Raw genomic sequence first — 21,989 nt, 5'->3', positions numbered from 1 at the left:
GTTACTGAGTAATATTAGGTGTACAAAAAAGTTCTACCCGTTTTTCAAAGATGGAGTTATCTAACAGCTATTTATAGGTTAGCTATGAATACGTATATGTACATGCACAGCTGTTTGTACTCTTTAAATTCATCAAACTTTTAATATATTAATCTTCGATATATATATATTTTTTTATTAAATTAAAAATGGAAGTAAGTATTGAGCATATCCGCCATTGTCTTTTATATGAATTTCATCAAGGAAAAAGTGCTGCTGAAGCTCAAAGAATAATCTGTGCAACTTATGGTGACAGTGTTATTGATGACAGTACTTGTCGAAGATGGTTTCGGAAATTCACAAACGGAGATTTTAATTTAAATGATAAACCACGCTCTGGAAGACCTTCAACAATCAGTGACGAGAAATTGGAAGAATTACTGAATCAAGATTCTGCACAAACACAACAAGAACTTGCGAAAAAGTTAAACGTTACTCAACAAGCTATTTCTGAAAGATTACATGCTTTAGGTAAGATTCAAAAAGAAGGAAAATGGGTACCTCATGAATTATCTCCAGAACAACGAGAGAGACGAGTTGACACCTGCCTGTCGTTGCTTTCACGACATAAAAAAAAAGTTTTTTGTGGAAACTTGTAACAGGGGACGAAAAGTGGGTTTACTATGAGAATCCTAAACGTCGAAAACATTGGGTAGACCCAGGACAACCAACGACATCAACACCAAAACGTAATGTTTTTGGGAAAAAAATATTGCTTTGTATTTGGTGGGATGAGTGGGGCGTGCTATATTATGAGTTACTCGAACCAGGAGAAACCGTTACTGGAGAACGCTACAGTTGTCAATTAAAAAAATTAGCAGATGAAATCAACAGTAAAAGACGATTTGCGGGACAAAAACCTCGACCAGTGATACTGCAGCATGATAACGCCAGGCCTCATAGAAGTTCAATCGTCCACCACACTATAAATGATTTACAGTGGGAAGTTTTACCGCACCCGGCGTATTCACCAGACCTTGCACCGTGTGATTTTCACCTATTCCGTTCATTGCAAAATTACTTGGCTGACAAACACTTACAAAATGAAAACGAAATGCAAAAAACAATAGATGATTTCATTTCGACAAAAGATCAAGCCTTTTATCGCCGTGGGATCCATCAGTTGCCTGAGCGTTGGCAAAGGGTAGTAGATGCTAATGGTGGTTATTTTGATTAAAATTTGTATTTTATTTAAAATTTTTGAATATATTTTTTTTTGGCAAAAAACGGGTAGAACTTTTTTGTACACCTAATAAAATAAGAGCTCTGGGGGGGGGGGGGGCTAGAATCGTCGATGGACAAGCATGATGTCAGGGCCGAGGTTCTATGTCTCATAAATCACGCGACTGCGGTCGTGAGTGTGTCTTAGTTTTACTCGTAAAATTAGGGGTCCTCTCTTGCTCTTCCCTTCTCAGAATTAAAACGAGGCACACTGAATTTGAGAGTGAGGGTACCTGGTATGTGTGTTGATTAATATAAGTTATTACTCTCTACACATGCAGGCTACATCAGCTATGTTTTTCTGTTTCTATCTTCTCCTAATAACTCAGATAACCGCGAGGATGTGTTTAAATTGTGTTATTACCCTAGTAATAATAAAATCGCTATGTTACTTTAATAATAATAAAATTTTAACTCGGTTACGAGGGGACACGCACAGTTCTCATCGCTCTTTCCCACCACTACGCGTATTCTTCGCTCCGACTTGGAGGAGAGCTTCTATAGCGAGGATACCTCTTCTTATGTTTAGAGATTTTTGTCTTACCAGGGTACAGTAGGATTTCAATATATAGATTTTTTTCTTTTAATTTTTGTGTTCCTTACCCTGGTCGTAACAGTTACAATGTTCAAATTAACATTAATAAGTTTAATACATATCCAATAGAATACATTTACAAACTGTTTTTAAGTATGTAATATTTTGGTTAAAATAAAATAAATTAAATAAATCAATAGATATCTACTCTGTTTAAGGATTTCACTGTATCAAAATTGCATTTTTCATAGTTATGAAATAAGGTAATTAAAATTTTCTTTTAAATCATGTCATATCAATTGAAAATAAGATATAGAAAAAAGTCGAGTCCTTCAGTATAAGTTACAAAATTTAAGCTTCATTTATTTTTTAAATGTTAAAAATGTCTATTTCACATTGTAAAAAGTTACACAAGTGTTCTAGTTGTCATACTGATGCTTAATAAAGTGCAATAAAATGATAGCCAACAGACAATAAACTTGACAAAGTATGTACAAATATATCAAACAACCCCTGGTAAAATTAATTAGATCTACGTGCATCTAAATTTTAGAACTGCTCTACATAGATCTAAAGAAAACTACGAAAGTCTATGCAAATTCACGGTGATCTGATTAATCTACGTAGGTTTGAAGTTTTTCATATTATACAATCCAATTTGATCTGCGTAGATCAATGAGTATTCGCATAAGTCTAAGTAGATCAACGTACACTGACGTAGAGCAACGAGCATCTCACAATTATTTTTAAAAAGTTTGGAAATCGGTTGAGCCTGCGAGCCAGACCCAAAACATCCTGCTGTTTTTGAGCTCCTTGAGCTTGAAAACATCATTGTGAATATATTTTCAAGCTCTTTAAGCTTGACAATATCTTCGAGTACTTTTATGGTTTCAAGCTCGATAAAACTCAACTTCTTGTTAATCTCCGACAATTCGAGGAATTGCAAATAATCAATAAGGATTGTTTTGTGACGTTTTACTTACAATTATTCTTGATTAATTCAATCTTTTACGACTGAAACTAATAGAAATGTTCAAGATAAAGAATTACATGAACTTTGAATGAGACCAGCAAGTTAGTATACGATATATCCTAAAACAATCTGAAAACCACCTGACTCTGCGGACCAGCCCCAAAACTTCCCGCTGTATTCGAGCTTAGGGAGCTTGAAAACATTATTACATGAAAGTTTTCGAGCTCTTCGAACTCAAAAATTTGTTTCGCCAGTAAAACATATCTTCACGGAAAAATTAAAATTTTTAGCCGACGATATCTTTGGAACGAATCAACCGATTCGAACGTTCTTGGTGGCAATCGAAAGGGCTCAACAAGACTTAAAATTGGTTACATTTTAGGCGAATCGGGCATATCGGCTATAAGTTATACTCAAAAAATCTAAAAAAAAAAATTTTAATTTTAATTTTTCGTATAACTTGTAAATTAGATGACCGATTGACTCCAAAATCTATTCAATTTTAAGTCTTGGTGAGCCCTTTCGATTGCCACCAAGTAAGTTCGAATCGGTTGATTCGTTCCAAACATATCGTCCGACAAAAAAAGTTTACACACACACACATACGCGCGCGCACATGCACACAAACATACACACGACGTCCATCCGGGAATATTCAATATAACTTCCTAGGACCTCAAAACGTCGACATCTGACGAAAACTCGACTTTCCAAAATCGGACCGAAACCAATAACTTCCTTTTTTTTAAAAATTTGTAATTTTCTTGGCTTGGTATGCACCAATTATGGAAGACGATAATGCCAAAGGGTCGGTATGAGTTTTACAACTCATGATAAATTGCATAATACGTTATCCTGGAAAAACGAAGTAAATTTTTATTTTTTAAATATTAATCACCCATATCGTTTGAACAAATCAACGGTTTTTAAGGTTTGGAGCAGCATTGGGAGCGACTGCTCAGTCTTTAACGCTAAAAAATATTTTGAATTAATTAGTTTTGCAATTTTGAATTCATTAGAAAAAAATTTGGACAACGGTTGGCTCTACAGGCTAGCCCCAAAACTTGCCGCTGTTTTATAGCTCCGTGAGCTCTTCAAAATTATTGTCAATTAATTTTCGAACTCAAAAGTGATCTCAGATATAGTTTTATTTGTGGAATTTTCAAATTCGAACAAGCTACGTTATATGTTCAGATGTGAAAACTTAAGAATCGAAAATAATTAATTAATGAGTTTTTTAAAATGTTTTTTTCACAAGTATGTTCAATAAAATTAATGTATTTAGTAAGAAATCAATATAAGTGATCAAAATGAGGTTACGGATGAGTTTTGAATTCAGATAAGAGTGCTAATATGTGAAATATCTGGAAAAATATTAAAACGGTATTTTTTCGATTTCTTGGATGATAAGATTATTCAAACTAATGAATGAGTTGCATGACATGACGCACTGATCAAAAGAAACTTTAAAGACGAAGAGCTACTATGGTTTATGGACAATTGGGTAATTTACATTTCGAGGCATGCGGGAATAACAAAAACGAGATAAATTGTTATTTTTTTAATTTTTCGTAACCGCTATGTTCTGAACTAATCAACCGATTTAAGTGTTCAATATGGCAATCGGTACGTTTTATTGATTTCTAGAATTGACAAAATTTTGGAAATGATTTGTTCAGTTGTTTCAAAGATATTTACGAAAAACTGTTTTTCACCGTTTTTTTCGCCAACGATATTTCTTGAAGTAAAAAACCGATTGAGATGATCGAGGCAGTAATTGGCGGGTGTTATTTGGCTTCAAAGCCGATTAGATTTTGAAATCGATCAAGCCGTTTCTAAGACATTCCAAAAAAAAATTTTTTTTTGGTATTTCTTCTATATTTTAAAATCTATTCATTAGATCGATCTGAACTTTTTATGAAAATTGACGACTAACAAACTCTTTCGATTGCCGTAAGAACCAACTTAATCGGTTCATTCATTTAAAAGACATGAAGAGTTTATATCGACACACACACACACACATACACACATACATACACACACACATCCACACGCGCGCGCGACATCGTTCTGGCAATGTCAGGACAGCTTCCTAAGGACTTTAAATGTCAACATCTGATAAAAATTTGATTTTTCAAAATCAGGGTGACAGCAATTACGTTCCGAGTTTATTGGAAATTATTTATTTTCTCAGCGGGAAGTCGAAGAAAATCAAATCATTAATTAAATCATCCAATCGTTGAAATTTGAACATTGTGTATTCAAAGAATCTTTGCATTCAAATAGATAATTAATTTTTGAGTTCATGAAAAGATGCCATCCGCTGAGCTCGAAGCCGGATCCTTCCGATTACAAGCGGGAGTTGCAAATATATATATAAATATATATATATATATATATATATATATATATATATTGTGACGTTATTTTTCGTATGAGGGTCGAATCAAAGTGAACGTCACAAACACCAACTGATTTTACTGTATTTACGAGCATGTTAACTCAAGACTTAGAATTTAGCGTACAGGTATTAACGATTTTAATACAGATTTTTGATTTAAGTTATAGTTTAAGAATTAGAAAATGGAGTAACGTTTAGCTACAGTTATGGGTTTTGTTAAGAAACATTATAGTAAAGATATAGAATCAGAATTATGAAAATTGAATATGGAAGATGGTTTGAGATTTAAAGGTTGAGATAATGACAAAGTTTGAGTTTTGTTTTACAGTTTTGGAATTTTGACTATGTGGAGATGTCAGTGTTACCGTGGAGCGGGACGAATAAGTCACCCGGTATCATCTGATGATAGAACCTAGTTCTACCCCTATGAGACTTCTTGGTAGATTGCAGAGGTCTAGCTGAAATGCTAGCGCTCCAGTATATAAGGAATCTGATGGATGCAGATTGGGATCAGTTTTTGAGTTTTGGTTTGGCAGACCTCTACGCGCCCCAGGAGTCACCCGAGATCAATGCACGCATTGTAACTCGGGAAACGATCGGCGGTGAATGTTGACCCGACAGCAACATCCACGACTACCGAGCTGTCGGAAAATATCCCTCCCACCGGCATATCGAGTCCGACAATCCCGCCAGAGACTATCCTTGGTCTAGATAGCTCACTGGAAGCACCCCCTGCTTTTTATATCAACCTGGACATTCAGGGAGTCCAGATTCCGGCACTTGTCGATTCAGGAGCCAGTAAAACATTTATAGGCCCTGAGTATATCGCTCTTTTCACTGATCTCGGGATCTCCAGTGTACCAACCCCACCTAGGCGTGTGCGAGTGGCCACTGGAGAGGAAGTAAGAGTTTGTAGTGCCGCTGACGTATGTGTGGGTGTTGAAGACCGCCAGATTAGCTTCTACTGGATGCCGTCTTTGACCCAACCATGTGTCTTGGGCTTAGATTTTCTTCGAGCAGCCAAAATCACGATTGATTTTTTATCCAATCCTTGGTGATTTAAAAATCGTCCATCTAGAGTGCATACTTTTACCCTTGGGACTCGCCCATGCGCGGTGATGGTATGCAACGGTCTCCAAACGATGACCGAGGATGAGGCAGCTTGAATAAAAATTTTCCAGAACTCCCACTCACCTACTAGCACTGATAAGCTCGGAATTACGACCCTAACCGAGCATTCTATCGATGTCGGTACGTGTGAGCCGATTAAACAGCGCCACTACTAAGTGTCGCCACCCATTCTCGAGATCATGTGGAAGGAAGTCGACTACATGCTGGAGAACGGAATTATCGAGCCCTCGAACAGCAACTGGTTTAGTCCAGTTGTCATGGTCAAGAAACCTAATGGCAAGTACCGCTTCTGTATATACTTCAGGAAAGTCAACGCCAAAACCAAGCGGGACGCGTACCCGATCCCGATCATGACCGCCATATTAAACCAATTGAGGCGGGCCAATTACCTAACTACCCTCAATCTCAGCCAAGCGTATTTTCGAATACCTCTGGCAGAAGATAGTCGAGAGGTTACTGCATTTACCGTACCAGGTCGAGGATTATTTCAGTTCAGGCGTATGCCATACGGACTTACCAACGCTCCAGCGACCTTTCAACAGTTGTTGGATAGTATTATTGGCCCTGAAATGTATCCTTACGTCTTCGTATACCTAGACGATATTATCATCGTCACTGAGACCTTCGAAGAATACCTGTACTGGCTAGAGAAGGTCCTGAATAAGATAAAGATGGCGGAACTGACGATCAATAGGGACAAGAGTGTCTTCTGCCGGGCTGAAGTCCGGTACTTGGGCTTCTTAGTAAACAGTGAAGGAGTCCAAGTGGACCCAGAAAAGACCTCGGCAGTCCGTGAGTTCCCGATACGAAGAAACCTCAAGCAGGTGAGAAGATTTCTTGGTATGGCATCCTGGTATCGACGATTGATACCAGAGTTCGCTACCGTGGCTGAACCCCTGACCAGGCTGACCAAGAAAAATACTTCTTGGCACTGGGCGGAAGAACAGGAAGAGGCTTTCGAGATTTGAAAGACTAGGTTGACGTCAGCTCTAACTCTAGTCAGTCCCGATTTTTCAGTGCTGCTTACACTCCAGACCGGCGCAAGTAGTGTAGGGTTAGGGGAAGTGTTGACGCAGACAGTGGATGGCCAAGAGCGGGTGATCGCCTACGCGAGTCGTGCACTCACGGAGGCTGAAAAGAAATACACCACGACCGAACAGGAATGTCTCGCAGTCATCTGGTCGATCAAAAAATTCCGCTGTTATTTAGAAGGGTATGAATTTACTGTGATCAACGATCACAGTAGTCTACGCTGGCTAAATAACTTGAAGAATCCGACGGGCCGCCTAGCTCGATAGGCCTTGGAAATGATGGAGCACACGTTCACTATCGTTCACCGGCGTGGAGCTTGTCATCATGTGCCGGATGCTTTGTCGCGAATACCAGGGGGTGAGGCAGATCTGCTGGACCTACTCGAGGAGGTACGAGACCCGTGGTATCTGCGTAAAAGTCGAGACATTACGTGGGCCCATGATCGATTTCCCGACTGGCGCGTGGAAGATGATAGGATGTATCACCACCGGCCTAATCATTCCGTCAACTATGAAGTTGAAGATCTCGACGCCTGAAAATTGGTGTTACCGAAAGAGATGAGGAAGAGAGCGCTCCAGGAGAATCATGAGACCCTGCAAGCAGGTCACCTGGGCGTGGACAAGACTCATCACCGTTTGGCCTTACACTGTAACTGGCCAAACATGTTTCGAGATGTGACAGAATTTGTGCGACGGTGTGATGCGTGCCAGCGAGGTAAAGTGGAGCAAGCTGCACCCGTGGGCCACATGCACCAACGTATTATTGAGTCACCTTGGGTCATGATCGCTGCAGATGTTATGTGTGCTGGTACTCCAACTAAAGCTGGTCATACAGCTATTTTGGTGATCCAGGATTTATACACCAAGTGGGTGGAATTATACCCACTTAAACGAGCCACTGGAGCAAAGATCCTGTGTGCTTTGGAAGACCTAATTATGTGTCGCCGGGGCGTGCCGAAAGTTTTACTTACCGATAATGGTACCGAGTTCGTCAACAGAGATTTGCAGGCTCTGGCGGCGAGGGTCGGGTATAAGCACGTGACCACTCCACCTTATCACGCGCAAGCGAATCCGGTGGAGAGAGTCTACAGAGTCCTAGGGACTATGATACGTGCTTTCATTGGTGCTGATCATCGCGAATGGGACCTGCATCTGCATGAGTTTCGATTCGCATACAATACCGCATTCCACAGTTCCGTGAGGGCCCACTCCAGCCTTTGCCAATTTTGGTAGAGAGCCCGAGGCGGCTATTTCGCTTCGGTGAGAGATGGAGGGAGTTGTTGAAATTATTCCGCGACCACATCAGGAATGGGTCGACTGCATGGCACGGCTGAACCAGTGGAGAGAGTCCATTGTGCATGCGTTGGAGACCGCGTTCCAACGTCAGGCGCACTACTACAACCTGCGCCGACGACATCGACAGTTTCAAGTCGGTGACTTGGTACTGAAACGTCAGCATGTGTTATCCTCAGCCGCGAGGAGATTCACGGCTAAGATGATGACCCCAGTATGGGACCCGGTCCGGCCCCATTTACCGTATCTGAAATGGCTGGAGCAGTACCACCTAGGTCTCCTCCAGGCGATCATGGTGACCGCGGTCAACATGGGTCACCAAGGAGAGCACGGGTGTGTCCTGGAAAGGTCCACCGTGCATCGCGCCGTCTATGCGACCCGTGGACAAATTATCGACATCCCACCGATGAGGAGTGTCAGTACCCAGACCGAGTGGTCTGAGGGACCGAACCCTTTACCAACGTCCCGCGATGCACCCATGGGAGTGGGCAATTCGGTCGAGGACCACGGTAAGACTACCAGAAATGCCCCAAAAGCGGACCAGACGGAGAGTGTTGCCGAGCAACGACCTCCTGCCCTGAGTCCAGGCATGCTGGAAGGAGAACGGGCCCCGCCCAAGGTGAAGCTACCACCAGCGCAGGCACGCCGAGCCCGGCGTCGGCGGGCCGCAGCACGCTTGGCCGCGGAGCAACAGCTCACCGGAGCACCGATAGAGGTGGCTGAAATACCGTCCACCGATACCGCCCCAACTACATCGACCTCGGGACGAGACAAGCGACCCCGAAGGTCAAAAGAAGAAGGGCGGAGAGAGGATGCCGTAGGGAAACGTCCGCGTCCAAGTTCATCGCACGGAAGGGACGATAAGAGGTGGAAAGTTCCTCTTCCACCCCACCTACATCCTGTATGCTGGAACTGCAAAGCCAAGGGACATTTGTACGCGGACTGTACGTTGCCCCGGAAAGAGTTTTGCTACGGTTGTGGTAGGGCGAAAAAGACACTGGCCGACTGCCCGGAGTGTCGTACGAGGTGGACTCGACGAGGCCCCTACTACAAACGGGTGGGACGTTGTGTATCGGAGGATGAGTGGAAGTGACCACAGTGAAGTCGGGGGAAGGCCGACTGGAGAATGCCGTGAAGGCGAGTGTAAAAATAAAACTATTATATCTTGGATATAAATTGCGCAAGACCGTAATATATCGAAATATTATTTCGTTTGTTGTGTGGTCGTGGACCACGAAGAGGTCGTGAGTTCAGCAACGTACCCGTCCCAGGACCCGAGAAGGTTTGCCAGGCGAGCCTGTCTCTAAGGAGGGGAGAGTTTGTGACGTTACACTGCCGAGGAGATGGAGTAGAAGGGGAGTCTGTGTGTTAGAGAGAGATAGAGTTAGTACGTGTGTGGAGTTGAGTGTAGGGAATAGTGAGTAAAGAGTATGACGTACGTGTGTGGTGAAGTAAGTGTGTTGAGAGTACGAGTACGTGTACGTTATGTTATCCGTGTTGGAGTTATGTTGTATGTTTTGGAGTGTCTGTGTGGTTGAGTGTGGATGTAACGAGGGATGTCTAGCTGTGTTGCGGATAGTGGCCAAAATACCGTGCCTCCCGACCAGTGATGACGACTAGGCCTAGGCCTAGCTCTCGGGGTTGACGTGGTGATCGCGGAGGAGCAACCGAGATGTCGCCGCCCCTGCGAGTTGGTACCCGGAGTTAGCTGAGGTACGTTTACGTTTATTTGGGAATGGCAGGCCTTGTTTGCGATGCTCGAGGAAGCAAAAGATTCGCTGACTCCGGATATCACGGGGAGTGATACTGCGGGAAGACCCGTGAGTCCATGGCTTGTATGCGGTGGGGGAAGAATGTATGGAAAAGCGAGAATGTGAGAGTGACTGGAAATAGTAGAGTGTAGACATGAATGGAGTAGGAGACGAGAGGACAGTTGTTGAGAACTGACCATGGTGTCCGGGAGTTGGATTTTGGAGTCGCTCGAGTACGAGTCGACCCAGTAGTCAAGTTTGGAGTCGTGGAGCGAGTGGTCGTGAGTCGGAGAGCCCCAAAGGTAGGTCTCGACCACACCCTTGGCTGATGTCGTTTGGTGCTTGTGGCTCTATTTGTTGAGTTTTGGAGCCGTTTGTCGTGATTTTGCCGTCTTCAGTTACCGCATTAGTTAATTTAATTTCATTATTTATCTGGAATTGTGTTAAGTTTTGTGATTCGTCGTCCACGAGAGGTTCCCGATGTCATATTCAGGTATTTATTTGTCTGATGGACCGAGAGTACTCGACCGCGAGCCGCTTGGGCCCTTCGCGTCGCTCTCGCGTCCTCTTTACGATATTTTATGTAGTTTCATTTTTTTATTTTGTTTAATTTAATTTTAATTGATCGGCTTCTTCCGTGTAAAAAAAACCGCGACCCTCTCTCCACAACCTAGCATACTGAGCGCACCAGGACATGCCACTACCTCCGTTCATTACTCTTATTTCCGAAGGATTTAGATATTAGGTTTTTAATTTACGTGTACGTTTAGACCGGTTGCCGATACCGGGGAAATAAAAGTCGGCTGGCGCCCGTCAGGATCTGGAGGAAATGAGAGGAGTGATCGGTGGGCGAAGTGTAACGTAGCCCGATTAGTGTATTTTGAGTTTGAGTATTTGAGTAAGTTTATTGAATAAGATTTATGTGCAATCTGTTTCAGTCTAATCGAGTTATTTAAGTAGAAGAATTACGTTACAAATTGGCGCCCACCGCGGGGCCAATTTGTAACATAATTATTTTACTGAAAAACTTATATCTCGATATTTAAATTCTTAGACTCAACATCGAGCGTTCAATTCTTGACAAAAATATGTCCTAAACTTATCGGATTAATAAGCCATGGCCAAGGTATAAAATTCTAAAATTAAAATTTTTTTTTTCCCATGTTATTTAAATGGAAAATAGAAAATCGTGAATCGCCACCTTTGAATATTAATATTAAGATATTATTTTTTAACAGGGTCTTCGTCTAGAGATACTCTGTCGATTCTTTAATGTTCTTCGAGAAAAAAAAAGCCGATATATATATATATATATATATATATATATATATATATATATATATATATATATATATACTAGCAGCCACCCGCCCGCTTCGCTGGGCACACTATTAATTTTAATCTTTATTTCTCATATTAAATACAAAATGTATATTTTCTTATCGATAAATAAAGTGAATTTTTAAAATTTTTAGTCAGGAAAAATAGTACCAGTCAATGCATTTGTCATTCACAGATTTCCGCATCACCCATAAGGTACTGTGTATTGGAATGCGTCCCCGTTATTTAACGTTGCGGGATCCCCAGGAGGCATACACAACAAAAAAAAATTAAGTTTTAACTTTTTACAAAAATTTATTTCTCATAATGAACAAAAATATAACAATCACTCAATACTTATCAATGAATAAAATTAACAGTTTTATACAGTTACAAACTTAAAACTTCCTTGTAAACAATGTTTTTCGTCTTTTTTTCTAGTTGAAGAATAATCAAGGTGTCCGGTGAACTGAATCTTGAGCATGCCACGTAAAACTGACCATGAGAAAAACAATCATGTCTCAAATCTACACCAGCTAATTTTAAACTCTGCCCCTGCGCTTTATTGATAGTCATAGCATAGCAAACCCTAACAGGAAATTGTAGACGCTTGAAGTTGAAATGGTAGTTAGATGGAACCAAAGGAATTCTTGGAATAAATACGACTTCTCCTTCATGTTTACCTGTTAAAGTTGTAGCTTCAATAATATTGTTATGTAAATTTTTTACTTGTAGTCTGGTACCGTTACATAGTTTTGGAGGATTCAAATTGCGCAGTAACATTATTGGTGCTCCAATTTTAAGATTGAGAATATGAGATGGTATTCTAGGTGGATTGAGTGTATGTAAGAACTCGACAGGATAATGGACGGCATCATCAACTTCTACGACTGTATCAATAGATTTATACTTCATTTGATTAGTTGATAGCTTTTCTATAAGATAGTTGTTAATGCTATTCGCTGAATCATTCGTTGGAGTCAGAATAGCTCTTTCTTTTAGCCATGAAGAGCAATTAACTCCAATTTTATTGATATCTGGGTATATTTTATCAGTTAATGTAGTTAAATCATCAACAATATCACCTAGGTTATCCGGAATACTTATTCGTCCGTCAACTTCTGAAATTTGTCCATTCCCTATATCAATGAGTAACTTTGAAAATTCTTCTGCTCTCAAATCATGTTGTATATGAACGCGCATATTAATTTTCAAAGACAGTACGTTAACATGAGGCCATAAAACTGAGGATTTGAGACAGGCTTTGACTTCATCTGCACGTGTACCTCGTGGTACAACAGGTAAAGTTTGTCTGAAGTCACTAGCTAAAACAACAGTTATTCCACCCATTATTCGGTCACTATTTCTTATATCCTTAAGAGTTCTGTTGAGAGCTTCAATAGCATTTTTGTGAGCCATAGTGCATTCATCCCATACTATCAGTTTTGCTTCTCTGATAACGTGAGCCATATAACTCTGCTTAGAAATATTGCATAGAATATTATCAGAATGATTCATTTCAAGAGGTAATTTAAATGTCGAGTGAGCTGTTTTGCCTCCGTCAATTAAAGTAGCCGCAATTCCTGAAGAAGCAACAGCAATAGCAATACTTTTTTCACTTCTAATTTTCGCAAGCAACAAATTAATCAAGAATGTTTTTCCCGTTCCACCAGGAGCATCAAGGAAGAACAATCATCCAGAATCAGAAACGACACTATTCAATATAGATTCATATGCTTCTTTCTGTTCTTTATTCAGTATCGGAACACTTTTTATCAGTTCTTCGGTTAACTTATCAGTGTCATAAGCTAATTCATTTAAATATTGTTGATTAATAATACCAGATTCTTGTTCTCGAGATGGTGAAGTGAGATCAAATTGTAAAAGAGTCTTACCTGACATAGCAATGACCATATCTTCAAGATTAATCAAACATTGATTGTAAACAATATCAACATCTAACTCAGAGTTTTCGCGATTCCTACTCATTCGTCTTTTAATATCGTCCGTGAAATTATCTCGATATTTATCCCATAATTTAATCGGATCTCCAACTTGGCAAAAAACTAACATAACAGCAAACAATTCACGTATTTTAAAAGATGAATGAGAAATTGAGACTTCTGCTAAAGTTTGATCCCAATGAGCATCGTCTTCGAGCAATCCCATTACTCTGCAAGCTTCTTGAAATGTAGGATAGATTACATCTTTTATAGTTCTTAAAGCCGTAAATGATTCTGGACCGCGAACTTCATGCAAAAGAAGACGGAGGTAATAACATTCAGTATTGGTAGAATGGACAGTATACACTCTGCCTAAAACATGATCTTTTTTTATACCTAAATAACCTGGCACAATTTTTCCTTGTTTTCCTCTGTGAAACTGGTGTTTTCTCCAGACATAATAAGCTGGAACTTCACAATATAATAATTTTTTCGCAAAATTGTCCACTTTACAGAGTTCAAAAAAAGCCATAAGTGTTGTTTTGGAATTGTTGATCTGATTGAGTATATTATTTTCATTAAAAAAAACTCGTTGACCATTTTCTAAATGTACAGCAAGATGCATAACTGGAGGGAATCTCTCGTGGATAGGAAAACTCAGTATTCGCCAAACTGCCTCAGAAGTGCTAATGTATCGTCCTGCTTCATACTTTGTCACTTCATCAAGATCTCCAACAGTGAATGCTGCTTGATCAGATCCCTTATTTATATACTTACAAATATATTTAATTGATTTCACTGAGTTGCAAACTTCAACATTTATATGAGCTTTGAATGTACGACACAGGACAGGGTTATACGGTACCACCCATCGATTGTCTATATTAATTCCATTTACTATTGTTGTTACTCCACCATCTTCAGGAGATCGCCGACGATATTTAGGATATCTATCTTCTCCTGTTTGGGTTTCCTTTATAAAATGTTTTGGATATTTTTTCGTGCATGAACCATCCACCATACAGGGAGAATTTCTATTAAAAGAACCACATGGACCGTGAATCATATTTGTTTTTATTATTTCATAGAGTTCTTGATCTTGATCTTGATTAGGCAGTTCAGCACTAATTACCTTATCAATAGATTCTGGTCTCAGCTTTTCTTCTAACCACAGAAGGATATGAATGTGAGGAAGTCCACGTTTCTGCCATTCCACAGTATACATATGACACTTCGTTTTGCCAAAAATGCAACCTTTTGTTAGAAGATTCATCATATGCTTAATTTTCCCGTGAAAAATTCTTACTATTAAGTCATGTCTATCGTGAGATTTTTGGCCTTGAACTAAAAGCTCTTCAATTTCTTCCCATTTTGGATTGCAAGTGAATGTAATAAATAAGTCTGGACGTCCGAAATGACGTACATAAGTCATAGCATCTTGAGTTTGTTCATGCATGTATCGTGGCCCACCAGTAAAAGAAGATGGCAGCACAACCATTTTACCTATTTCTGTTATCTGACCGTCGGTTTTCGTTAAAGCGTCTTTAAGGTGAACGTATTCTTCACTTCGTAAGTTTGTTTGATGGTTACGAATCCAATTAAGTCGTTCAGTTTCAATTTTCGCATACATATCAACCAAAAATTGATTTAATAGAGTGCGAAATAGAAGTAAATGATTTTCTTCTCCATTACGCTCCATTATTCTATAACTGTAAAACTCAGAAGCTGACACGGTCTTATTTAGAGGACGCTTAGTTTTTTCATCACGCTTAGGAATATTAATGTGATAGCCATCTTCTTCACGACAGAACATCAGAGGATATTGTAAAGTATCATACGCGCGATGGATTTCACTGATTCGCTTTAACTTATCGTCTCTGCTGTTCAGGATGATATCTCTCTTTTCAAAATTTTGTCCAACGATGATAACTGCTACTTCTTTAGCCATTTGAGCATTGAAACGACCTCGATGTTCACCCGAAGGCTTTTTATCAGCATTAATTATAACCTGAAACTCTTTCTGATTCTTAGGAACTGATTCAATAGCAACCTTAAAATCTTTAATGTATTGATGGTGTTCATGAAGCAAATTTTGAAGTTGGTGAATTAACTCTGGCTTAATACCAGGACAGATCCCACAACGAATTTCTCTTTCACGATTATCATCACCAACAAAGTATATTTGGAGAAATGATGGTTGTTGATTATTTTCTACCATAACGCTTCCTATCCTATGGTAGACTTGTCCCTGCACTTTAAATGTTGGCATAAAACTACCCTCCTTTACCTCTTTTGATTCAAAAGACGTCATTTGAAAGCACCCATTATACTTTCGAAGAGAAGAAAGAAAATGTTCTGAGATTGGGTGGTGATGAGTTAAAAGACTATGTAAAGGCTCTGGGTAGCGTTGAAGAGTAGGAAGCTGAACTTTACCACCACTACAGCACATTCCTTTAGCCTCATCCTTTCATTTCAAAGCACGACACCAAGAACAGGGTAATCAATGCCCAAGATTTACAATTTTATCATTTTGATAGTCAATACTCGGTTCATAACTAAGGCCAGATAAAGCTTTCAAAGTCGAAGACATTAATTTAATTTGCAATCGTTTCTTGTTGTACTTAGTTGTAGCTGCACGACTAACATGAGGGTTATTAGAAGCGTATTTTTTTGTCGTCTTTCTATGTACATCAGGATTACGATGAGTGTAATTTAAAGTGGCTTGTCGCAATTGTCTCTTTCTAATTGTATAGTTGACTCTTTTCCTCCTTTTTTTCTCCCATTTGATTGAAGGGGATTCACATCATTAATAACTGATTCACTTGAACTTTGTAATTCAACGTAAGGAATTAATTGAGGTAGTAAAACTTCCGCTAATATATTTTCTTGAGTTTGAGGCACTAAAAATGATATATTTTCATCACTATGTTTATCATAATTATCACTATTAAAATTTAAACACGATGAAGCAACGTTAGGAATTAATTTATACGATAAAAAACTCATTGACACATTTTCTTGATTTTTAGGCACCGAAAATGACACATTTTCTCCATTTTGTTTTACACTACCCCCACTTATATAGTTATTACCTGTAATTTTTGATGCAAGCACCGAAAAATAAACATCGTAGTGACCATTATTATCATGCCCCGTAAAACGTAACCTTTTTACACCTCGAATTGCTTCACCAACGGAAGCTATAATGCAATCACCTTGATACACTTCAAACCGATATGGAAATATCTCTGCGGCTGCCATAATTTCACAAATAGATCCATATGTGTTTCGTTTAGACATTTCGGTAAAGTATAAACCTACTGAATCATAATTCTCGCCAGATGACATAACAGTATAAGATTTAAATCTATCCCAGTTGTTAATGACATGAAAAACAATAATATTTCTCATTTTATTAGCCATTAATACATTACCGTAAACCAGTAAAGATAAAGAAGAAAATAAACATGCTCCATCACCATTAATTTTTATAACATTAAAAGGAGTAAGTATTCCATCTATCAAAATATATTCTACATCCATTATGATGAATATATATTGAATAATTTTTTCAATTATACTTTAAATATTTATCGATAATAAAATACTATGTTTATTTCAAAATATACTTTAAAAAAAATTAAATTTACTGAACTGAAAATTAACAGAAGTTCGTAATGAAAAACTATTATTGCATTAAATGTAAAATTTAAATTTTCATGTAAATTGATAAAATCAGAATTAGTAAAGTAATAAAAAATTTTTTGATAAATTTAAATAAACACTTACCAACTGGAAACTTTAGAAAAAATGATAAAAAAATTTTCATGAAGACTTACTTGAATTAAAAACAATAAATAAAATATAATTGACATATACTCAATTGAAGTAACCATAATAAAGAATGGATATCTTAATTATTTAAATTAGCGTCGAATACGTATAAATACCAAAATTTTTTCAATTATTAAAATTTTTCTTTGTAAATATCGTGACAGCGATTTATTTTTGACATTTATTCATTTATTCTCTCAAGCATATCATGATATAATTCATTTATCTAAAGCCAACTTCAATATCATTATAGTTATAATTCATTTTCGATTACTAATAATTATTAGTAATCACAAATGAATTATTTACAATAAATTGCGTCAAATACCATTTTATGATTATTAATAATCTAAGATTCATTAACTTATAAAAAGTGTGTTTGAAATAAATAAAATTGAATAATTATTATTATTTGATATACTCTTTCCGATCTCTAATAGTTTTATCATCGTTTTATGGTCAAGTCTTCAATTCAAAGTTAATCGCGTACTTCACACAACATTTTTAACATCCCGCTGAAAAATCGGGAAGTTATTAATTTTACTCCTTTTTTAGAAAATCGAGTTTTAAACGGATGTTGACGTTTTGAGGTCCTAGGAAGTCTCCCCGAATGTTTCCGCAGTGATGTCCGTATATCTTTATGTATGTGTGTGTGTGTGTGTGTGTGTGTGTGTGTGTGTGTGTGTGTGTGTGTGTGTGTGGCCGTATGTAAACCTCTTATAACTTTTGAACGGCTCGACCGATTTGATCTCGGTTGGTGCCATCCGAAAGGGCTCGACCAAACTTAGAGTTTAAATACAATTTATACCGATTCGAAACGGTATATTTTGAGAAATCTCAAAAATACTACAAAAAAAAAAATTTTTAAATGTGGTTTTTATAGAATTACTTTTAAACGACTACTGATCAATTCCAAAAACTAATCAGCTCTCAACATCAAGAAACCACGTCGATCGCCGCTAGCCCGGTCACAATCGATTCATTCTTTTATGAGTTATCGTTGTCGAAAAAAAAAAACAGAAAAAAATGTTTTTTCTGAATTATATCGAAATTCATACTTCGATCGATTAAAACTCAAAGACTCTTTATGAGGCCTGAAAAACTGCGTCGAATGCCACCAATCGCGTAAAAATCGGTTAATTCATTCAAAAGTATTTTGGTTTTAGAATTTAAGAAATAATGTTATATTAAACTTTTACCAGATTTTTGAGCTCGGAGAAAGTACAATTTTGAGCGCTCAAATATAAAATTAACGGGAAGTTGCAGGGATGACCTTTAAGGCCAACCGTTTTTATTTTTTTTTTTTTTTATAATATTACTTTTTTAAACCATTTTAGAATCTTACAATTATGGGTTCATTTTGACCTGTAACTTTCAGAAGAAAAATGATTAACTAACCAATAGTTTAGACTGAATCGACCTAGTAGAAAATTTGAAATCTAAATATATTTTCCTAACATTATATAAAATAATACTGTAGATGATTTATAGAATATTAGTGTTTAATATCTTTCTACTTTGATTCTAATGATTCCTCTGAATTTATTTGACAACTGAATTTGTTATTACAATTTATTCATTTTGACAGTTATTATAACAACGGTTACCATGGTAACCACCTTGATAACCATAGTAACAGTAACCATGGCAACGGTAACCATGGCAATGGTAACCATGGCAACGGTTACCATGGCAACGTTGGGGGGAGGGGGTAGCATACGTGATGGTTATCGAAAAATCCATTTTGGCTAGGAATTGCGCAAAATCCCTTCTTATCTCTCATCTACAGTGAAAAAGGAGTACCTATGCCAAATTTTAAATGAATCGGTCAAATAGTTTCGGAGATCTGGTGATGAGTCAGTGGTATTTCGCTTATATGTATATAGATATATATATATATATATATATAGCGTTGCTACAATAATTACGATGAATCAATTTCGGCGATCCACGCCGAAGATCGATTTTTCCATATTCCGTTTCTACCTCATTCGTAGAGACATTACAAAAACTACAAGATACACCACTGAGCTGTGAACACGCATTCAAACATTCTCATTTTGTATAATTTTCTTTTACTGTGTTAATTGCGTTGAATAAATAAAACATTTATTTATCATTATTAGTTGGTTTCAATAATTTATTTTAATGTAGTTAAATTTATCTTTAACCACTATATATATATATATATATATATATATATATATATATATATATATATATATATATATATATTGTAACATGATGGAAAATTCGACATCGACTCGTGGTTTGAATTTATTTCAAATAAGAAATAGTTACCGGATGAGCAAATGCTAGTGACATCTAGAATAAAAAATTTTGACTTTAACTGAGCCATCGATCGACCGCATGGATTGAAACGAGAGATCCGGACTAGACGCCGTACTGAACGGTCACGTTGTACGATTCGAGAAATTCGACCCGACCAAACGAACAATTTTGATTACGACTCTTGAACAACGTGAATTTTGTTCTATAAGAACAATCCGAGTGATTAACGAACAAGTCATTGCGATAAGTAAGTTTTTTTTTAACAAATAACCGCCGTCGTGAACAAGCGAATAAGCCGAAGCCTCGGCACGAGAACTGATCAAGTGTACGACCGATTGATTTGGTTTTATGAACAAGTGCAACGCGATTTGTGGAAATAATAATTAAATTAATGATTGATTGTACGTCCTAACTGTATGATAGTGAAATTTCACGCGTTACCGAAATAAAATATTATTTTATATTTTATTTTATTCCAATCGAGCAATTCCGAGAATTACGGATTATCTCCTTCTCATTCTTTGCGGCAGCCGAGTCTTGCCATGTAAAAGATTCTGACGTCACCGGTCGAGTATTTCGTTAAGAACTACGTCGAGTGTGTTGATGAAATAAACGACGAGTTTTTTTTTCTTTCGACAACTGACTGTTATTTTTTTTGCAAAACTGACGGTTTCCGATCAACTACGTTTTGTTGTACTTTGGTTTATATCGAGTCAAGCCGACAACGGCATTTATTATGTTTGTGTAACCGACAATTTGTGTGAAACCGATCAGTTATTTTGACTATTGAATATACGATTAATTTGTTTGATTCTGATCACTTATTGTATCGTAATTTTAACTGCCTGACCTTTCCCCGATCCGCCACCCTGAGCCGAATTTTTTTGGTTTTGATAATTATTTATTTGGTGATTATAAAATCACCTGGCGCCCAACTTTAAAATTTTGAACAAGGTTATCAAATAGTAAGTGTACTCGGACTTCACTCCGGTAGATCCCCGGTGGTGAAAAACCCGTTATAATATATATATATATATATATATATATATATATATATATATATATATATATACATTCATCATTGAATTTTGTTTAATCAGGGTCTAATATTTGAACTAAAATTCTTATCAAATCATTTTTAGAATAATAATTCAATCATGGTTGATAAACAATTTTATAATGATATTTATTAATCAAATATCACTTGGTCGATGAATATAAATTTTAGATTTCTAATTAATAACGAACGGATGAATAGCAACAATTTAAATGATAGGTTTATTAGGATTGTTAATTTATCAAGTATTAATTTTTTTTTTTTCAATTTACTTTTTGTTCTTTATTGGTTTGATTCAGTTTTTTTTCTGTTTTAATAGGCGTCACACCTTTTAACAGCCAATTTACTGGTTTTTTTTCATCATCAATTTTTTTTAAGTCGGTTATAGAGTTAACATTCAAACTGGCACGATTACCTAAATTAGAAATTATTATAATTAAATTAATCTTTAATGGAATCTACTCAACTAAATAATAGAATGAATACTCTGCTTAAAAAATCCGAAAGATTCTTATAGATGTATGTCTAAGTTCCTATATTCAACTGTAGCATTTTTCATGGGAAATATTCATTCTTATAGAAATCTCTATGACAATTTATGAGAAACTGTTGGATTCTATGTGATTTTCTAAACAGGTTAATTTATTCAAAAAACAAAATCTTACTTATAAAAAAGGGGTTACCAATTACTTCTATACACGGAAAAAAAATTTCCGGATTTTTTACGATTTAACTATCGTAATTTTCATTATATGTTATCGTAACGGTGGACTATAAAATTTAAATCATAATTTTTATAATAGACTATCGTAAATTTTGTTTTATAATTAATACTACTACAAGATCGAAAAAATCAGATACTATAGAGTAAATTATACAAGTTGTGTTGATAAAAATTACAATGCAACTATCGTAAAATGAATAAGTCGGTAACGCAGAATTTCTTTAAGTATAAAAGTATAATTAGAAGTCAACGGAGTAAAATTTATTTCCTAATAAAAGTAGAACTTACTTAAAAAAAAAAAAAAATTCATCATTTTGTATTTTTTTTTTAATAATTAAATTGAGAAGGTAAATACAATGTCGAAATATATTTTTTTAGTATATAAAATTTATTAATTATTCATTAATTTAACTTATAAGTTATAATATTACATCAGGTTCA

At 37.0% G+C, this 21,989-nt stretch overlaps 2 protein-coding genes across 2 annotated transcripts; both read right to left on the bottom strand.

The window, feature by feature from the left end:
* Nucleotides 1-12,582: 12,582 nt before the first annotated feature.
* Nucleotides 12,583-13,216, bottom strand: LOC128668836 (uncharacterized). Its single transcript, XM_053742636.1, has 2 exons — nt 12,719-13,216; nt 12,583-12,588 (listed from the first exon to the last, which is right to left on the bottom strand). Exons 1-2 carry the CDS (start codon nt 13,214-13,216, stop codon nt 12,583-12,585), a joined length of 504 nt encoding a protein of 167 aa, XP_053598611.1.
* Nucleotides 13,217-13,390: 174 nt separating this feature from the next.
* LOC128668835 (uncharacterized) lies at nt 13,391-15,952 on the bottom strand. Its single transcript, XM_053742635.1, has one exon. It carries the CDS (start codon nt 15,950-15,952, stop codon nt 13,391-13,393), a length of 2,562 nt encoding a protein of 853 aa, XP_053598610.1.
* Between the last annotated feature and the right edge of the window lie 6,037 nt (nt 15,953-21,989).

Source organism: Microplitis demolitor, chromosome 10, assembly GCF_026212275.2.
Source record: "Microplitis demolitor isolate Queensland-Clemson2020A chromosome 10, iyMicDemo2.1a, whole genome shotgun sequence".
NCBI classification, from domain to species: Eukaryota; Metazoa; Arthropoda; class Insecta; order Hymenoptera; family Braconidae; genus Microplitis; species Microplitis demolitor.
The sequence above is the reverse complement of the archived record's forward strand: the minus strand, read 5'-3'. Positions and strand labels throughout refer to the sequence as shown.

What these genes read in the sequence shown, in the direction of transcription:
- LOC128668836 (XM_053742636.1), bottom strand. Translation starts at nt 13,216, where the DNA reads ATGAATCATTCTGATAATATTCTATGCAATATTTCTAAGCAGAGTTAT.
- LOC128668835 (XM_053742635.1), bottom strand. Translation starts at nt 15,952, where the DNA reads ATGACGTCTTTTGAATCAAAAGAGGTAAAGGAGGGTAGTTTTATGCCA.